At 42.3% G+C, this 21693-nt stretch overlaps 1 protein-coding gene across 2 annotated transcripts in view; it reads left to right on the top strand.

The window, feature by feature from the left end:
* The window catches only part of LOC135513758 (titin-like), a 56268-nt gene extending 45799 nt beyond the window's left edge, over nucleotides 1–10469 (top strand). For both annotated transcript variants that reach the window (XM_064936666.1, XM_064936665.1), the window contains one exon: nucleotides 11–10469. In XM_064936666.1, coding sequence (XP_064792738.1) covers nucleotides 11–7579 — 7569 coding nt within the window. In that variant the 3' untranslated portion in view covers nucleotides 7580–10469. The remainder of the gene's footprint in view (nucleotides 1–10) is intronic.
* The last annotated feature ends 11224 nt before the right edge of the window (nucleotides 10470–21693 follow it).

Genomic DNA, 21693 nt, shown 5'->3' with positions numbered 1-21693 from the left:
TAATTGACAGGATGTTGTTCACACAGCCACAGAGGACACAGCAGTAGAGCCTGAGCTTGGAGTGGAGATTGGAGAGACTGTTGCAAAACAGACACTCAAGCTTCAGAAAGACACTGTGTTGCTGGTGGACCTGAAGAAAACCTTGCAACCACAAGTGGAGGTAGAAAATGTGGCCTCAGAGATAGAGGAGGTGGAGGAGGAGGCTCCAAAGGAGGTGGCAGGAACCAATGAAGACAAAGGAGAGAACAACGAAGAAACAGGCAGACCAAGATCCACTCGTATCACAAAACCTGTTGAGGCTGAGGAGACAGTGGAAGAGGAGCAGCCAACAGTTGAGGAACCTGCTGTGGAAGTGGAGATCTCGCCACCTGAGGATGAAGAGGAGGCTCCGGTTATAGAACCCAGAGTCCTGAGTAGAGGAAGAAAAAGTGTTCCATTTACCCCGACTCCAAAACGCAAGTCCAAAAGAAGAGGCAAACAGCATGAGGAAGAGGAGAATGTGGAGGAGCCAGAAGAAGAAGAGGCACCAGTAGTGGAAGCCAGAGTTCTGAGGAGAGGAAGGAAATCGGCTTCTGCTCCTGCCACACCTAGACGCAAATCCACACATGCCACTAAAGAACCTAAAGAGGAGGAGGTGGCTGAATCTGTTCGGGAAGCTGTGGAAGATAAGGAGAAAGTAAAACCAGTGCAGGAGGAGAGGGCAGAGGAGAAAGCCACACTGATGGATAAAGAGGACATGGTGGAAGAAGCTGCAACAGTGGAGAGTGTGGAGGAAGCTGCAACAGTGGAGAGTGTGGAGGAAGCTGCAACAGTGGAGAGTGTGGAGGAAGCTGCAACAGTGGAGAGTGTGGAGGAAGCCGCAACAGTGGAGAGTGTGGAGGAAGAAAGGGTAGCAACAGAAGCCATAACTGAGGAAAATGGAAAGGTAGAGGAAGCTGAAGCTCCACCTGAAACTGCAACAGTGGAGGAGGAGAGTGTCGCAAAAGAAAATGTGGATGAAGAAGCAACAACTGAGGAAGAGCAGGAAGCGGAGAGAGTGGAAGAAGAAAATATTGAGGAAGCTGCAGCAGAAACTATTAGTGTGGAACAAAATGTGGAGGACGAAGCAACAACCACAGTTGAAGAAAAGGAAGAGGAAGAAGTGAAGAAAAAGGAAACAGTTATTGAACTAGCTGTAGAAAAACTAGCTGAAGAAGTTGCTGGGATAGAAGAGGTAGATAAAGTGGAGGAGAAAGAGGGAGCAAAGCCAGTTGAGGAAGAGAAGAAGACTTCACTCGAGGAAGAGCAAGCTCCAGTAGAGGAGGAAGAGGATGCTCCAGTTGTAGAAACAAGAGTTTTGAGGAGAGGAAGAAAAAGTATTCCAGCAACTCCGACTGCAAAGCGCAAGTACACAAGAAGAGACAAACAAGCGGAGGAGAAAGACCCAGCTGTGGAAGAAAAGGAACCAGTAGTGGAAGCCAGAGTTCTGAGGAGAGGAGGCAGAGGAAGATGGTCTGCTCCTGCCCCTGCCACACACGGACGCAAGTCCACAAGAGCCTGCCAACAAACTGAGGAAGAGGAGGATGTGGAGGCAACTGTTGAACCTGCACCAGAAGCGATGGAGGAAGAGAAGAAAGTGGAGATAGTGGAAGAGGCGAATGTTGCAGAAGAAAAGGTGGAAGCAGTGGAGGGAGAAGGAACAACTCTGGAAGAGGAAAAGGTGGAGGAAGAGAAGGAAACGGAGATGGTGGAAGAAGATGTTGAGGAAGCTGCAGCAGAAACTGCACCAGTGAATGAAAATGAGGAAGCAACAACTGAGGAAAAGGAAAATGTTGAGGAAGACAAGATAGAGGTTGAAGCAGAAAAGGAAACAATTGTTGAAATGGCTGTAGAGAAACTAGCAGAGGTAGTTGAAAAGGCAGAACACGTGGAGGAGGTAACAGCAGTGGAAAGTGTTGCGGATGAAGTGGTATTAAAGCCTGTTGAGGAACCTGCTGAGGAAGGGAAGACCTCACTACCTGAGGATGGAGAAGAGACACCAGTTGTAGAAACAAGAGTCCTGAGGAGAGGAAGAAAAAGCATTCCAGTAACGCCTCCAAAACGCAAGTCCACACGAAGAGGCAAACAACCTGAAGAAGAGAAAGATGCGGAGGAAGAGCCAGCTGAGGAGGAAGATGCACCAGTAGTGGAAACCATAGTTCTGAAGAGCGATAATGGAGGCAGATTTTCTGCTCTTGCCCCTCCTTCTGCCACGCCCACATGCAAATCCACACACGCCTGCATAAAACCTGAGGAAGAGGAGAAGGAGGAAGAAGAGTTGGAGGTAGAAAAGGAAGAGGAGGAAAAGATGGAGGCGGTGGCTGAACCTATTCAGGAAGCTTTGGAAGTAGTGGATGAAGCAGCAGCTGCAACAGTGGAGAGTGTGGGGGAAGAAAGGGGGGCAGAGGAACTAAGAACTGAGGAGGCGGGAAAGGTGGAGGAAGAGAAGGAAGCGGAAACTGAAGCTGCAGCTGAAACTGTACCAGTGGAAGAGGAGAGTGTTGCAGAAGAAAAGGTGGTGGAGGGAGAAACAATTCAGGAAGAGGAAAAGGTAGAGGAAGAAAAGGAGATTGCAGAAACTATTACAACACAGACACTCAAGCTTCAGAAAGCCACTGTGGTGCTGGTGGACTTGAAACAAATCTTGCAACCACAAGTGGGGATTGAACATGTGGCCTCAGAGATAGAGGAGGTGAAGGAGGAGGCTCCAAAGGATGTGGCAGGAACTGATGAAGACGAAGTTGAGGAACCTGCTGTGGAAGTGGAGATCTCGCCACCTAAGGATGAAGAGGAGGCTCCAGTTGTAGAACCCAGAGTCCTGAGTAGAGGAAGAAAAAGTGTTCCATTTACCCCGACTCCAAAACGCAAGTCCAAAAGAAGAGGCAAACAGCATGAGGAAGAAGAGAATGTGGAGGAGCCAGAGGAAAAAGAGGCAGCTGAGGAAGATGAAGAACAGGCTCCCGTAGTGGAAGCCAGAGTTCTGAGGAGAGGAAGGAAATCTGCTTCTGCCACACCTAGACGCAAATCCACACATGCCACTAAAGAACCTGAAGAGGAGGAGTTGGCTGAATCTGTTCGGGAAGCTGTGGATAAAAAAGAGGAAGTGAAATCAGTGGAGGAGGTAAGGGCAGAGGAGAAAGCCACACTAATGGATGAAGAGGACATGGCGGAGGAAGCTGCAACAGTGGAGAGTGTGGAGGAAGAAAGGGTGGCAGTGGAAGCCATAACTGAGGAAGACGGAAAGGTAGAGGAAGAGAAGGAAGAGGAAGCTGAAGTTGCAAAAGTGGAGGAGGAGAGTGTTGCAGAAGTAAATGTGGATGAAGAAGCAACAACTGAAGAAGAGGAAAAAGTGGAGGAAGAGAAGGAAGCAGAGAGAGTGGAACAAGAAAATATTGAGGAAGCTGCAGCTGAAACTATTGGTGTGGAAGAAAAGATGGAGGAGGAGGCAGCAGCCACAGAGGAGAAAAAGGAAGAGGGAAAAGTGGAAGAGAAGAAAGAGGAAACACTTATTGAACTACTTGTAGAACAACTATCTGAGGAAGTTTCTGTGATAGAGGCAGAAAAAGTGGAGGAGAAAGATGAAGCAAAGCCAGTTGAGGAGGAAGAGCAAGCTCCATTAGAGGAGGAAGAGGATGCTCCAGTTGTAGAAACAAGAGTTTTGAGGAGAGGAAGAAAAAGTATTCCAGCTACTCCGACTCCAAAGCGCAAGTCCACAAGAAGAGACAAGCAAGCGGAGGAGAAAGACCCAGCTGTGGAAGAAAAGGAACCAGTAGTGGAAACCAGAGCTCTGAGGAGAGGAGGCAGAGGAAGATGTTCTGCTCCTGTCCCTGCCACACACGGACGTAAATCCACACGATCCCGCAAACAGCCTGAGGAGAAGGATGAGGAGGTGGAGGCAGAATTGGTAAATGAGCAAAAGATGGCAGAGGTGGTTGCACCTGTTCAGGATGCTGTGGAGGAAAAATTGGAGGAAGAAAAAGCAGTGGATGAAGCAGAAGCTGAAACTGCACCGTTGGAAGAGGAGAGTGTTGCTGAACAAAAGGTGGTGGAGGGACAAACGACTCAGGAAGAGAGAACTGCTACTGTGGAAGAAAGGGTGGAAGACAAAATACCCGAAAAAGAGGAAAAGGTTGAAGAGGACAAGAAAGCTGAAGCTGAAACTGCACCAGTAGAAGAGGAGAGTGTTGCAGAAGAAAAAGTGGAGGAAGAAGCAAAACCCACAGAGGAAGAAAAGGTGGAAAAAGCAACAACTGAGGAAGAGGAAAGAGTTGAGGAAGATAAGAAAGAGGTGGAAGCAGAAGAGGAAGAAATTGTTGAAATGGGTGTAGAAACACTAGCAGATGTAGGTGAAGAGGCAGAACAAGTGGAGGAGTCAACAGCAGTTGAAAGTGTTGCAGATGAAGTGGCATTAAAGCCAGTTGAGGAACCTGCTGAGGAAGAAGAGAATATCTCACCCCCTGAGGAAGAAGAGAATATCTCACCCCCTGAGGAAGAAGAGAAGACCTCACCCCCTGAGGAAGAAGAGACGACCTCACCCCCTGAGGAGGAAGAGGTAGATGAGGAAGAACAAGCTCCAGTTGTAGAAGTAAGAGTTCTGAGGAGAGGACGAAAAAGTGTTTCAGTTTCTCCCCCAAAACGCAAGTTGAGAGGAAAAGGTAAACAGCCTGAGAAAGACGAGAAGCTGGAGGAGCCAGAGGAGGAAGAGGCAGCTGTGGAGGAAGAAGAGGCACCCATAGTTGAAGCCAGAGTTCTCAGGAGAGGAAGGAGATCTGCCCCTACAACTGCCCCTGCTACATCTAGACGCAAATCCACACGAGTCAGCAGGCATCCTGAGGAAGAGGAGGATGTGGAGGCAGTTGCTGAACCTGCACTAGAAGCGATGGAGGAAAAGGTGGAGGAAGAAAAAGCTATGGAGGAGGAAAAGGAAGCTGCAGCTGAAACAGCACCGGTGGAAGAGGAGAGTGTTGCAGAAGAAAAGGTGGAGGAAGTAAAAGCAGTGGAGGAGAAAGGAGAAATTGTGGAGGACGAGAAGGAACTGCAGATTGTGGTAAAAGAGAAGGTTCAAGAAGCTAAAGCTGCAGCTGAAACTGAACCAGTTGAACAGGATAAGGTGGAAGAGGAAACAACTGAGGAAGAGGAGAAAGTTGAGGAAGAGAAGAAAGAGATGAATGCAGAAAAGGAAACAATTGTTGAAATGGCTGTAGAAAAACTAGCAGAGATTGTTTTAGAGGCAGAAAAAGTGGAGGAGGTAACAGCAGTGGAAAGTGTTGCAGATGAAGTGGTAGAAAATCCAGTTGAGGAACCTGCTGAGGAAGAAGAGAATACCTCACCCCCTGAGGAGGAAGAGAAGACCTCACCCCCTGAGGAAGAAGAGAAGACCTCACCCCCTGAGGAAGAAGAGAAGACCTCACCCCCTGAGGAAGAAGAGAAGACCTCACCCCCTGAGGAAGAAGAGAAGACCTCACCCCCTGAGGAAGAAGAGAAGACCTCACCCCCTGAGGAAGAAGAGAAGACCTCACTACCTGAGGTGGAAGAGGAGGCTCCAGTTGTAGAAACAAGAGTTCTGAGGAGAGGAAGAAAAAGTGTTCCAGTTTCTCCTCCAAAACTTAAGTCCACAAAAAGAGGCAAACAAGTCCAGGAAGAGGAAAGCATGGAGGAGCCAGAGGATGAAGAAGCACCAGTAGTGGAAACCAGAGTTACGAGGAAAGGAAGGAAATCTGTCCTTGCTCCTGCCACACCTCGACGCAAATCCAAACGAGCCCGCATAGAACCTGAAGAAGAGAAAGAGGACAATGAAGAGGAAAAGGTAGACGATGCGGCTGCAACAGTGGAGAGTGTGGATGAAGAAAAGTTGGAGGAAGCTGCGGCTGCAACAGTGAAGAGTATGGAGGAAGACAAGTTGGAGGAAGTGAATGAACTGGAGGCAGAAGTAAAGGTTGAAGAGGAAACAAAAGCTGTGGAAGAAGAAAAGGTGGAAGAAGCAACCACTGTGGAAGAAGAAAAGGTGGAAGAAGCAACCACTGAGGAAGAAGAAAAGGTGGAAGAAGCAACAACTGCGGGGGCTGTGGTAGAGGAGGCTGAACAAGTGGAGGAGGTGGCAACAGTGATGAAAAGTGTTGCAGTCGAAAAGCCAGTTGAGGAAGAGAAGACCTCACGACCTGAGGAAGAAGCAGAGACTCCTGTTGTAGAAATAAGGGTCCTAAGGCGAGGGGGAAAAAACACACCTGTTAATCCTCCAAAACGTAGGTTCACACCAAGAGGCAAGCAAGCTGAGGAAAATGAGGAGGAGGAAGAAGAAGTAGAAGAGGTGGCTGAACATGTGCCGGAAGCTGTGGAGGAACAGGAGCAGGAGGAGAAGGTGGCTGAGCATGTGCCGGAAGCTGTGGAGGAAAATGAGGTGGCAGCTGAGGAAGATGAGGCACCATTAGTGGAAGCCAATGTTCTGTGGAGAGGAAGGAGATCTGCCCCTGCCACACCAAGACGCAAATCCAAACGAGCCCGCAAAGAACCTGAAGAAGAGGAAAATGAGGAAAATGTAGAGGAGGAAAACACATTGGAGGAGAAAATGGTGGTTGAGGAGAATAAGATGGAGGAAGAAGAAAAGGTTGAAGAGCCAGCAGAGAGTGCTGCTTCAGAGACAAAAGAGGCAGAAGTCATCGCACAGCAGCCAGAGGTGGTGGCAGAGCAAACAGAGCGGAAGGAAGAAGTAAAGAACACTGCTGAAACAGAAGAAGAAAAGGTAGCTGATGAAGAAACAGATAAAGCAGTAGAGAAGGAAGAAGGAGACACCACCAATGTGGTAAAAAATACTGACAAGGCAACAGTAACTTCTGCTACTCAAGAGGAAGTAGCTGGTAAAGCTTCAGAGGACGAGGAGGGAGAAACTCTGGCGGTGGAAGCGGAAGAGGCAGAGAAAACAGAAGAAACGACAGAGGAAGTAGAAGACAAAGTCCAGGACAAAGCTGTTGAGGAAGAGGGCACAACGACAACAACAAGCCAAGAGGAAGTGGTAGCAGAGAGCCTTGAGGAAGTTGTGGAAGTTCCTCCAGTTGTGGAAACTAGAGCAATGAGGAGCAGGACAAAAACAGTTGCACCAGTCACACCCAAACGAAAGTCCTTACGAAGCAAGTCTTCTGTGGATTATAAGGAACAGGATGCAGAGGAAGAGGAAACAGGAAATGAACCCACAGTGGTAGAAGGGGAGGATAATGTAGTGGCAGAAGAGGCGAGCGTAGTAGAGGAGGAGAAAAAAGAAAAAGAGGAGGAAGGGGCCCCGATGCCTGAGGTTGCTGTTGTCATGGAGACGGAGAAGCAGCCTGTGGTATCGAGAGTTCTGAGAGTGAGGTTAACTGCCACGCCCATGGCCAAACCCACACCACAGCAGCGTACATCCACAAAACGCAGCAAAATAGTTACACCTGAGAAGGTCGAGCCTGAGGTGGGCATGCTTTCATCAGATGAAGAGCAGGAAGAGAGCCCTGTGGAAAAGAGAAACCTCCGGAAGAGAAAAAGCATGGAACCAACACCTGTTCGCAGATCCATGCGCCGCAGCAGAACTTAGACTGTGGAGAACGTTTTTTTGGTTCAGTTTTAAAAAATGAATCTATTTAGTGAAGATTTCATATTAGACCAGATTGTTTTCTTCTATCTATTTGTAAGTTTCTATAAATAGAAAAATAGAAAAAAAACATACATCACTTAACATTTTTATGTAATTTTTCTGAAAGTCAATATGTAGTTTATTTGATATCTTTTCATATTGTATATATATTTTGCATTTAACCACAAGTCTGTGAACAGTTTTTTTGTTGACCTTAGTGGCTGGTAACACAATGCGTTTCAGCCTTGGTTTGGACACAATCGTCTAAAACAACATTTATTCCCTCAAAATACTGCATCCATAATCTGCTAAAACAACATTTATTCCCTCAAAATACTACATCCATGATTGGCTATAACAACATTTATTCGCTCAAAATAATCCTAACTTCCGAATGCCAAACGGTGTCTCCTCGAATAAGAATCAAGAAGCCTGTAAATAAATATATATATTTTTAAAAACAAATGTAGTTACATTGGGACACACCAGCACTAATCGTCATTAAGAAAATATTTAGGGCCACCAGGCTCCATGCTCAATCTGGAATATTTTAGAAAATATGAAATATTGATATCTACAATAGTGCAGATACATATGAAAACATAAAAATAAAAACGGCAATCGAAAGGACATTGCTCAGACATGCACAAAAACAATACAACAGCTCCCCTTTGTTATAAGATTATTCATCATTTTTTAAGCAAGTTGTTTATTTACATTTTTTCTACACGTCAGTGACATTTCTTGTGGAAATTTGGAATGCTTACATTTTTACCCATTATACAAATGATTTCAACAGAACTCAGGATATAAAATCACATTTTATTCGACACAATTCTTCATTTGAAATATCTAATGTCAACACTTTGTGTCATTGTGTTACATTTTGTGTGTATTGAAACATTTGGTACACTTTGAACATATTTAGTGTAAAAAAACTACTAAATACACACTAAAATGTTACCTCACTGAGCCGACGAGGTATACCATTTCAGTTTGTAATTTGAAAAGGATGTTGTTCCTGTATTAACCTTTTACCCACGACAACATTCCTCTGAAAAGGCAGCGCACGAAATTCAAAAATATATATTTTTAAATATGTAACTTTCACACAATAAGTCCAATATAGCAAATTAAAGATAAACATCTTGTTAATCTACCCATGGTGTCTGATTTCAAAAATGATTTACAGCGAAATCACAACATATGATTATGTTAGCTCATAGCCTAGTCAAAAAAACACAGCCATTTTTCCAGCCAAAGATAGGAGTCACAAAAAGCAGAAATATAGATAAAATCAATCACTAACCTTTGATGCTCTTCATCAGATGACACTCATAGGACATCATGTTACACAATACATGTATGTTTTGTTCGATAATGTGCATATTTATATCCAAAAATCTCAGTTTACATTGGCGCCTTACGTGCAGTAATGTCTTGATTCCAAATACTCATAATAAACATAGATAAAAGATGCAAGTGTTAGTCACATAATTAAAGATAGACTTATCCTCTATGCAACCGCTGTGTCAGATTAAAAAAAAAACTTTACGGAAAAAGCATAATCTGAGAACGGCGCTCAGAGCCCAATCCAGCCAAAGAAATAGCCGCCATTTTGGCGTCAACAGAAGCTAGAAAAAACACTAAATATTCACTTACCTTTGATCTTCATCAGAAGGCACTCCCAGGAATCCCAGTTCAACAATAAATTACTGATTTGTTCCATAAAGCCCATAATTTAGCCACTTGTTAGTGTGTTCAGCCCAGTTATCCATCTTCATGAAGCGTGAGTACTTCCTCCAGACAAAAACTCAAAGTTCCGTTACAGTCCATAGAAACAAGTCAAATGATGTATGCAATCAATCTTTAGGATGTTTTTAACATAAATCATCAATAAGGTTCCAACTGGAAAATTTCATTGTCTGAAGAAAAGCATTGGAACGAGAGCAAACTCTGTCGGGAGTGAACGTCATGAGACCGAGGCTCTCTGACAGACCACTCCTTTATAGTAGAATCCTCAAACCTGTTTCTAAAGACGGTGACATCTAGTGGAAGCCCTAGGAAGTGCAACCTCACCCATATCACAATGTGATTTCTATAGGCACTGTTTTGAAAATCGATTTCTCACTTCCTGTTTGGATTTGTTCTCAGGTTTTTGCCTGCCATATGAGTTCTGTTATACTCACAGACATCATTCAAGCAGTTTTAGAAACTTTAGAGTGTTTCCTATCCAATACTACTAATAATATGCATATATTAGCATATGGGACTGAGTAGGAGGCAGTTCAGTTTGGGCACGCTATTCATCCAAAAGTGAAAATGCTGCCCCCTATTCCAAAAAGGATTTAACGCAATAAAATTTTATATACCAATTACATGTATGTATATCCTCACATCTTGTATGTTAACATTTATCATTAAAGTTTTGAAATACAGTAAGAAAAAATGTAATAACAGTAAAAATATGGTCATACAGAAGAGTTTGTAAAATAAAGTTTTGAAAGTTTCAACTAAAGTTTATAATAAAATCTATAAACTGAGCTATGATGTTAAACTGTGAGAGATGTGAAATTAGATAGAAACTATGAGTTTTCGTTTGTGTGTGTTAATATGATATATCTTGTTTCAGACTTTCAACGCTTTTGTTATGTGTCTCAGTGCCCCGCAAAGGCACAAGCCAGCTATAGCCAGCAGTAGCCTGTCTTGCTCACAAACATTTTCATTTAGCAATGCTGTATTTTATGACAAACCTCTCCTTGCATTATGTGGAATGGACTTATGTTACTTCTCCTCTGACAATGTGATTTGTTATGATCTTTGGTAGAAAATAAAGATTTTCAGTGTTTGACCTATTTTTCTGTTTCCTTTCTGGCTGTGTTACAAGGCCATGTACAGACCTTTCAGGGAGCACGTGCTCCAACAACAAAAAACGACTTTCATAATTAATGGGGCTTGCAAAGCAAGAGCCCCACTTTTAAATATTCAACATACTTCTTATTGTTATTATTTGGAATGCTACTCCTCTTACACCGTTTAATCTAGAAATGCTGTTCAAATTTACAAATGTGTAGACTGGTGTGGATCGAGTTTCTTAATTTTTTTTTTTTAATATATATTTTATACGTTTTAAACTATTAAGCTTTTTGGTCTTTTTTGTCAATCTTCATTCACTTTCATGGGATTTTTTTCAGCATTCTAAAGGCCCCATTATGACATCACTTCTAATAAGTAATCAATGGGAAAGCTGTTTTAGCAATCCTCAACTGCTTTCTTCATCGATTCAGTAAATCATGTCCGAAGCGAGCAGATACAATACTTACCAACAAATTCCAATAAAACTACATCACGTTTTGAAGTTCACTTTCCTTGCTTTGTCTAACCCACTATCAGGAATCTAGCAAACACTTTTTGTGGGTCAATGTGCAGTATTTACTTTCATTGCACAAATGTTTGTTAACATGTGTCTCACACTGGCTTTAGCCAAGGAGGGAGCCGGGTTGCCAAGGCAACTGTTGCCTAGCGCCACATGCCTCAGAGGGAGACAACTTCTTCATGGGCAATAAATTCCCATGATTTGTGAATCTGTTTTGGACCGAACAGCGAGCCCTAATTTTTTTTAATGCTACCCTGGTTTGGACGACCTGGAATGATACAGAGAAGACTTCTAATGATCACTAGCTTCGTCCTCCTTCTCTGGATCGTGACCCGTGCTCTAAATATCTCAACTGGCTGGTTTGTCTGTCTGTAAAGAGAACGGTGGCTGTACTTTGATACTGCTGTTCTGGCTGGATAGAGCAAACCTGTCTCTGTTCAATCACTTAATATTTCACCTGATCACTTCTCATCACATTTCTTTCAGTTTTGACATGCAACAGCTGTAGTTTAGACAATTAAAACAACCACACAACTACTGACCACACAACTACTGAACCACACAACTACTGACAACAACCACACAACTATTAAACATAACTACTGATCACAATTACTGACTACAACCACACAACTACTGACCACAACTACTGATCACAACCACCCAACTACTGACCACAACTACTTACCACAACAACACAACTACAGACCATAACTACTGACTACAATTACTCACCACAACTCATGAACACAACTCCTAAACATAACTACTGACCACAATCACACAACTACTGACCACAGCCATAAAACTACTGACCACAACAACTGACCACTAGTGACCACAACTATGAGGCTGTGGAGGGATCCAAATTGTGGATTTAAAAGAAAACATAAATCATCAGCATACAATGACAACTTGGTTTTCAAACCATGGATTTCTAACCACTTAATATTATTGTTGTATCTGATTTTAACAGCTAACATTTCGATGGCCATAATAAATTGATATGCCGATAGTGGGCAACCTTGTTTTACTCCTCTTGACAATTTAAAACTTTCTGACAAGTAGACATTATTTACTATTTTACACATAGGGTTCCTTATATATAACTTTAACCCATTTTATAAGAGATTCTCCAAAATTGAAATATTCAAAGGCCTTTTCAAAGTCAGCTATGAATACCAGGCCTGGTTTCCCATATTTTTCATAGTGTTCTATTGTTTCCAGTACTTGTCTTATATTATCGCCAGTGTATCGTCCATGCAAAAAAACTGTCTTATTAGGATTAATAATACCCAACAATAACTTTTTAATTATATGTGCTAAGCATTTTGCTAGAATTTTTGCATCCCAACACTTAAGTATAAGAGGACTCCATTTTTTTCAATGGACTGGATCTTTATTTTTACCACTTGGATCCTGTTTCAGTAATAATGAAATCAGACCTTGTTGAGTGTCTCATAATCTACAGTTTATAAAGGAGTGGTGAAAACATGCTAATAACAGTCCTCTGAGTATATCAAAAAGGTTTGGTATACCTCCACTAGTATGCCATCCAGCCTTGGAGTTTTCCCAGACTTAAAGGCTTTAATTGTTCCTCCTCTGTATTTTGGCCTTCACATGAGGCTATCTGTACAGCTGTTAATTTTACATTGTTGATAGAAAAGAAATCTAAACAATTAGCTTTGGTTAGTGGAGATGGAGGAGACTGAAATGAAAACATATACGCTTAAAGTACTTTACTTCCTCTTTCAAAATATTTTGGTGAATCATGAGTGACAGTCATTTGCATCAAGTTTCAGTAAAAAAAATCTATGTTGAAGATTAAATCAAATCAAATGTATTTATAAAGCCCTTCGTACATCAGCTGATATCTAAAAGTGCTGTACAGAAACCCAGCCTAAAACCCCAAACAGCAAGCAATGCAGGTGTAGAAGCACGGTGGCTAGGAAAAACTCCCTAGAAAGGCCAAAACCTAGGAAGAAACCTAGAGAGGAACCAGGCTATGTGGGGTGGCCAGTCCTCTTCTGGCTGTGCCGGGTGGAGATTATAACAGAACATGGCCAAGATGTTCACATGTTCATAAATGACCAGCATGGTCCAATAATAATAAGGCAGAACAGTTGAAACTGGGGCAGCAGCACGGCCAGGTGGACTGGGGACAGCAAGGAGTCATCATGTCAGGTAGTCCTGAGGCATGGTCCTAGGGCTCAAGTCCTCAGAGAGAGAGAGAAAGAAAGAGAGAAAGGAAGAGAGAATTAGAGAGAGCACACTTAAATTCACACAGGACACCGAATAGGACAGGAGAAGTACTCCAGATATAACAAACTGACCCTAGCCCCCGACACATAAACTACTGCAGCATAAATACTGGAGGCTGAGACAGGAAGGGTCAGGAGACACTGTGGCCCCATCCGAGGACACCCCCGGACAGGGCCAAACAGGAAGGATATAACCACAACCATCCATCCATCCATCCATCCATCCATCTATCTATCCATCATCTATCTATCTATCTATCTATCTATCTATCTATCTATCTATCTATCTATCTATCTATCTATCTATCTATCTATCTATCTATCTATCTATCTATCTATCTATCTATCTATCTATCTGTCCTTCCATTCCCTTTCTTAATATGGACTCTTTTGATCTAAATTGCTTTTGCTTTCGAGATTAGTACTGAATTGCATGGCCCCTAAAGGCACATTTAAAATGTGTCCCATACAATACAGGGATCTGCTGTACCTACAGTGGGGCAAAAAAGTATTTAGTCAGCCACCAATTGTGCAAGTTCTCCCACTTAAAAAGATGAGAGAGGCCTGTAATTTTTATCATAGGTACACTTCAACTATGACAGAAAAAATGAGAAAAAAAATCCAGAAAATCACATTGTAGGATTTTTAATGAATTTATTTGCAAATTATGGTGGAAAATAAGTATTTGGTCACTTACAAACAAGCAAGATTTCTGGCTCTCACAGACCTGTAACTTCTTCTTTAAGAGGCTCCTCTGTCCTCCAATCGTTACCTGTATTAATGGCACCTGTTTGAACTTGTTATCAGTATAAAAGACACCTGTCCACAACTTCAAACAGTCACACTCCAAACTCCACTATGGCCAAGACCAAAGAGCTGTGAAAGGACACCAGAAACAAAATTGTAGACCTGCACCAGGCTGGGAAGACTGAATCTGCAATAGGTAAGCAGCTTGGTTTGAAGAAATCAACTGTGGGAGCAATTATTAGGAAATGGAAGACATACAAGACCACTGATAATATCCCTCGATCTGTGACTCTACGCAAGATCTCACCCCGTGGGGTCAAAATGATCACAAGAACGGTGAGCAAAAATCCCAGAACCAAATGGGGGGACCTAGTGAATGACCTGCAGAGAGCTGGGACCAAAGTAACAAAGCCTACCATCAGTAACACACTACGCCGCCAGGGACTCAAATCCTGCAGTGCCAGACGTGTCCCCCTGCTTAAGCCAGTACATGTCCAGGCCCGTCTGAAGTTTGCTAGAGAGCATTTGGATGATCCAGAAGAAGATAGGGAGAATGTCATATGGTCAGATGAAACCAAAATATAACTTTTTGGTAAAAACTCAACTCGTCGTGTTTGGAGGACAAAGAATGCTGAGTTGCATCCAAAGGACACCATACCTACTGTGAAGCAAGGGGGTGGAAACATCATGCTTTGGGGCTGTTTTTCTGCAAAGGGACCAGGACGACTGATCCGTGTCAAGGAAAGAATGAATGTGGCCATGTATCGTGAAATTTTGAGTGAAAACCTCCTTCCATCAACAAGGGCATTGAAGATGAAACGTGGCAGGGTCTTTCAGCATGACAATGATCCCAAACACACCGCCCGGGCAACGAAGGAATGGCTTCGTAAGAAGCATTTCAAGGTCCTGGAGTGGCCTAGCCAGTCTCCAGATCTCAACCCCATAAAAAATCTTTGGAGGGAGTTGAAAGTCCGTGTTGCCCAGCAACAAGCCCCAAAACATCACTGCTCTAGGGGAGATCTGCATGGAGGACTGGGCCAAAATACCAGCAACAGTGTCTGAAAACCTTGTGAAGACTTACAGGAAACGTTTGACCAGCAAGACATCCTGGTCCGTGACTGGGCTGGATTTCTTCCTGTAGTCCGTGATTGACTGTAGACCCTGCCACATGCCTCTTGTGTCTGAGCCGTTGAATTGGGATTCTACTTTGTCTCTGTACTGACGCTTAGCTTTTTTGATAGCCTTACGGAGGGAATAGCTGCATTGTTTGTATTCAGTCATGTTGCCAGACACCTTGCCCTGATTGAAAGCAGTGGTTCGTGCTTTCAGTTTCACACGAATGCTGCCATCAATCCAAGGTTTCTGGTTAGGGAATGTTTTAATCGTTGCTATGGGAACGACATCTTCAACGCACGTTCTAATGAACTCGCACACCGAATCAGCGTATTCGTCAATGCTGTTATTTGACGCAATACGAAACATGTCCCAGTCCACGTGATGGAAGCAGTCTTGGAGTGTGGAGTCAGCTTGGTCGTGTTATGTACTTGAGTGAAGACCCAAAAGCGGTTTTAACAGAAAACAGAGTTCTTTAATGAAAAACAGGAATGGCATAAATCCTCTTCCAACGTAGTCAATGGAACAAAAAGAACGTTAGTATAATGCAGGATGCACCTGCCAGGCGGACTCCGACAGGATAGGACAAGGTGGAAGCAAACGGGACGACAGCTTGCTTCTGGCATCAAAAACACAAACAAGAATCAGACACTGAAAGTAGCAGGAACAGAGAGAGAAATAGAGACCTAATCAGAGGGGGAAGAGAGAACAGGTGGGAAGGAGTGAATGAGCTAGTTAGGGGAGATGTAGAACAGCTGAAGAATGAGAGACAGAGAAGGTAACCTAAAAAGACCAGCAGAGAGAGACAGAGTGAAGAGAAAGGACAGGAACAGACATAACAAGACATGACAGGTCGGACCAGCGTTGGACAGACCTCAGCGTGGGAGCTTCTTTTTTTAGCTTTTGTCTGTAGGCAGGTATCAGCAAAATGGAGTTGTGGTCAGCTTTTCCGAAAGGGGGGCGGGGCAGGGCCTTATATGCATCGCCTCCGCCATGTATATCTCACGAGGTCAGGATATTTAAGCCGCCATACATTCATTAGTTCCTATCACGTTTCAGGAGAAGACCCAATATGCAGACAGTGTTGAAGTAACAGAGGTTTTTGCTAGAACAGGGGGCAGGCAAAACGACAGGTCAAGGGCAGGCAGAGGTCAGTAATCCAGATCAGAGTCCATAAGGTACAGAACAACAGGTCAAGGGCAGGTAGAGGTCAGTAATCCAGATCAGAGTCCATAAGGTACAGAACGACAGGTCAAGGGCAGGCAGAGGTCAGTAATCCAGATCAGAGTCCATAAGGTACAGAACGACAGGTCAAGGGCAGGTAGAGGTCAGTAATCCAGATCAGAGTCCATAAGGTACAGAACGACAGGTCAAGGGCAGGTAGAGGTCAGTAATCCAGATCAGAGTCCATAAGGTACAGAACGACAGGTCAAGGGCAGGTAGAGGTCAGTAATCCAGATCAGAGTCCATAAGGTACAGAACGACAGGTCAAGGGCAGGTAGAGGTCAGTAATCCAGATCAGAGTCCATAAGGTACAGAACGACAGGTCAAGGGCAGGTAGAGGTCAGTAATCCAGATCAGAGTCCATAAGGTACAGAACGACAGGTCAAGGGCAGGTAGAGGTCAGTAATCCAGATCAGAGTCCAGAAGGTACAAAACGACAGGTCAAGGGCAGGTAGAGGTCGACACCTGGAGGGGGGTGGAGACAAGCACAAAGACAGGTGAAACAGATCAGGGTGTGACAGTTCCAATATATCCATGACATTCGTGGTTTCCTTAAGTGCATCAGGGTGATAGTTTGTGGTGTGATGTCCTTTATGGTCCATAGAGGTATTAAAACCGTATTATATATTATAATCTCCCACCATGATAATTGAGTCTTGTATTGCTTGTAAGGTTGATAAATTATTATATATATCTTTAAAGAAGCACCGATCATCATAATTTTTAATGAGCCATATCAGTTTATGGTCCAATAACATGTTTAAAATCATCCATCTACCTTAAGGATCTGCCTGGACAATTTGCACATTCGGATCAAAACTACTGTTAATCAATATCATCACCCCTTTTGAGTTTCTTTGCCCATGGGAGAAATATACCCCCCCCCCCCCCCCAGTCCTTTTTCCACACAACTTTTGTTGAATCAGTTTCCTGTCAACAATAGATGTTCCTTCTCTTTTAGCCACGTAAATACTGATCGTCTTTTCTTATTATCTGCTAAGCCATTACAATTATAACTGGCTATATTCATTTCACCATTTACAATAATGAGATACAAGCTTCAAATCTATTTATCATAATATGTTTGTAAACTCACCATTAAAAAGTACAATAGTGACTGAGTGTCCATATAGCTGTACCCTGATATTTGCATTGGTACTAAGTAAACCTCCAATTGTACCCCAGTATTCCACCCACTAAAACCTCTCCCCATCCCAATTTGGTTTGTCAACCCAGTGACCAGCAGACCACCCCTGTCCCCCCGTATCCCAGGGCCCCTAAGAGACCGGGACCCATCCTTTGAAAAGAGCACACAGTGCCACCCACAGAACATAAGTAGATCAACCGCCAAAAGTATTTCCATTGCCCTCACCTCGATTTGTATTATATATAGGTATTAAAAAATAAATATATATTAAAAATCCTGCTTATTTTAATTTCCCTAATTAACAAATAATATTTGTGAAAATGTAGGCCAGATTGTTACCTCTAACCATGATTGTCATTACAAAAATGATGTTTTTGGCAAGCAATTATTATTTTTGCAAACAATTATTGTGATTCATCCTATATTGTCCCTAACATCTTTACTCCCTAGCAACAGTTGTACTCCTAGCAGCAATTAAATTCAATACATACACACATACGCACACAAACTCTTTCCCCCACAAACAACCATAAACTCAGTTGCTCAACAGCTGTTCCATCCCAGAGTACAACTCAAGAAAGGACTTGATTTACTCATGCATATACAGTTATAGCTGTTTGAGAAGGCCTGCAAAATTGAGAAAAATCTGGCAAAAAATGGGAGATTTGATTATCCATAGTCAAGTCCTAGGTGACGGAGATCAGTTACACCCCCTTCCCCTGAAACACACACACGATGGCCCCCCGTTGTGACCATATTCCCAAGCATCTCTGTGCAGGCTCAGAACCTTGAGGGGGCGGTGCTGCTCTAGTGGGTCTCTGATCACATTACATTTTCTGATTTGGCGAGTAAAGACTACTTACAGTTGACCCATAAAAACAGATAAGGACTTCTCCTTAGTGTATGGGTCACTCAGGTGGGTGTCTAGGGTATAGGGTTGGGGACCGTTCCATCGTGATAGGACAATATGTTTATAATTTATTTAAAAATGTGTATATCCCATATCTGCAAGTCAGTTCATTTGTTTACTGTGAAATAGCATTGTACCTGGTCAAACACAATTTTGTCTAAACGTTAAATTATAATGCTTGTCTTTCATAATTTGGTGGGTTATGAATGGATGTGTAGGTTCAGAGTTTATTGTTGTCCTGCCTAATTTTGCTAACCTTGCCATTTAAAAAATAAAAAAAACATTAAAGTAGTTGGCAATATCAGTGGGTTTTGTGATGAATGAGCCATCTGATTCAATGAAGGACGGAACCTTTTTGCCCAATATTGCCAAACATTCCTTTAGCCTCATCCCTCTCAACCAAATAATTGTTCAATTCCTCATCAATCCAAGGGGATTTAACTGTTTTTATTGTCATTGTGTTAATGGGTGCATGCTTATTAGTAACTGGGATAAGCAATTTCAAAAATGTGTCAAGTGCAGTGTCTGGTTGCTCCTCATTACATACCACGGACCAACAAATATTATTTACATCTTCAACATAGGAATCACTACAAAATCTCTTGTATGACCTCTTATACTGTACACTATATTAGGCCCAGCCTTTTGGAACTTTGGTTTTCCTAGATATGGCTACCATATTATGGTCCCTACATCCGCTGGGTGTGGATACTGCTTTAGGGCAGATTTCTGCAGAATTAAAACCTCTTCAGGATTGGTGAGCTAACGTAGGCTAATGTGATTAGCATGAGGTTGTTAGTAACAAGAACATTTCCCAGGACGTAGACATACCTGATATTTTGGCAGAAGGCTTAAATTCTTGTTAATCTAACCACTGTCCAATTTACAGTAGCTTTTATAGTGAAAGAATACCATGTTATCGTTTGAGGAGAGTGCACAGTTTTGAACATGAAAACTTATGAATAAACAAATTAGGCACATTTGGGCAGTCTTGATACACCTTTATTCCCTAACCCTCAGGAAAGGTGTTTTGCTGCTCAACTGTAGGAGTGGATACATCTTCACAATGAAATAGGAGATAAAAAAAACAATGTTCCCTCATAAGTGGAGTTTGTTGCATAGCACTTCTTTCAAGAGTTGTTGGTTCAATTCCAGCAGGGATCACATGTAAATGCTGTATGCACCCACTGCACCCTGCTCTGCACTTCACTTTGGATAAAAGCATCTGCTATAAGTGGAACAACATTTTGCTTTAGAAACCGAGGGATCAAAGAAACACTCACCACAATACATACTCCGTTGCCACATCAAAAGAGGGATGCTTCACTGATCAGAACATAATGTTAATGTCTTGCACTGTGTCCAGGGCTTATAGGGCTCTGGTTGAAAGTAGTACACTATTTTGGGGGGGATTTTACTTTTTTTTAAACTAGGCAAGTCAGTTAGGAACTAATTCTTACTTTCAATGACAGCCTAGGAACAGTGGGTTAACTGCCTTGTTCAGGGGCAGAATGACATATGTTTTAACTTGTCAGCTCAGGGATTTGACCTTACAACCTTCTGGTTACTAATCCAACACTCTAACCACTAGGCTACCTGCCACCCCAATATAGGGAATAGGGCAGGTATCCCCAACTGGTGGCCTACCAAGTTACACACACGCACAAAAAAAAAAAATAAAATAATAATAATAATAAATAAATAAAAATAAATAAAAAAATTGTATTTTATTTTTTAAATTGTTGGATATAAAATACTAAAAACAAAAATATGTTCCAATGTATGAATATGAAATATATATGATCGTATATAAATGTAATCAAGGTTTGAAGTGATTATATTTGAGTCTAATATTATATATGTTCGGGCTTCTTGCGGTCAATTTGCAGTCTACAAATGATGTGTAATTATGTTCTGGCCCCCTGACCATCCGCTCAAGAAAAACTCGTCCCGGGACTGAATTTAGTTGATGATGGCTGGAATAGGGTGTCATTTAGGGCACAATCTGCGTGAATCAGACAGGACTTTTCAATTAAATTGTTGTTGAATAATAATCTTTTATGAAGAGTTGTGAGGTGAGATACATCAAGGGGGGTAATTGTTTGAGAATTTGCCAAAAATGGTTTTGTTGGGAGAGTAATTATGACAATTAATTTACAGACTGGTGATGCCTGCATGCCACATAACTATTGAAATGCTAAAATGCTATAATTTCAATAAATAATAATAATACATTTTATTTAATGCCCCTTTCAGAAAACCCAAGGAAAGTCAGCAAGGAAGGACAGGTTTAGAGTACGAGTCATGGAGGGTTTTCATTGCCATAAATATGAAGACATGAGAGTCTTGGATAAACTTTTCAATATAGCCTCATAATATAAATGAATCAGATATTATACATGTTTATAAATCTTCACAAATAATGAAATACCTATTTATTAATCATTTATAAATATTGTATTAACGATTATTCATCAAATATATGATTAAGTGTTGCCAGAGGTTGTCTGTGGACGCAGGAAGGATCTCATATTACTGCTTGACAGAATGAATACCGGGATTGAGACTACTTTACAACAACAGGTGGTGCTATTCACTATCTAATGGATGTGCTTGAACAAAACAGCGGAAAGCTATGCCTACAGTCAACGAGTCGGCATAGCAGCAATCAGTGTGAGTGGGGGGCATCAGTATAGCAATTGGTATTTTAAGGTAAATGAGAATACTTTTTGTCGTATACCTAGATAATGTGTGGTGAATTATTTCAAAGCCTTTTATCTTTGCAACAACCTTTTGTCTTGGAAAACTATTGCATGCAGGCCTTGTTCTAACCCAGCACTAAAACAGCTGACTCAGCTAATCAAAGTCTTCATGGTTATTTTAATCAGGTGTTTTAGAGCATAGATGTGGAACCAAAGACTGCACACCCTGTAACTCTTCATGATCAGCAAGGAAGGACGGGTTAGTGAGGGACCACATTTAAAAAACACTACTAGTTTGCATACGCCACCCTCTTTCTTGAACATTGCCCCTCCCACATCACGCTTTAAAACCTTCTTCTTTCTTTCCAGAGCTCTTACCTCTGGCTGAGTCAAAGCGAAAGACATTCTAATACAAGACTGGCGACATTCCACTTAACTTGCATTTCAGATCTCATAATGTGTATTATAACAGAAGAAAACTAATATCTCATTCGTTTCAATGAACGAGATCACGCATCGAGAGAGACTACAGTAGGGAAGCGGCAGATTACGCTTGTTTTGGAGTGGAGCAGTGCAACTTTCTATCTCTTTCAAG

This window comes from Oncorhynchus masou, chromosome 25, assembly GCF_036934945.1.
Source record: "Oncorhynchus masou masou isolate Uvic2021 chromosome 25, UVic_Omas_1.1, whole genome shotgun sequence".
NCBI classification, from domain to species: Eukaryota; Metazoa; Chordata; class Actinopteri; order Salmoniformes; family Salmonidae; genus Oncorhynchus; species Oncorhynchus masou.
Note: the sequence above shows the minus strand (reverse complement) of the source record. Positions and strands in the feature narration are given on the sequence as shown.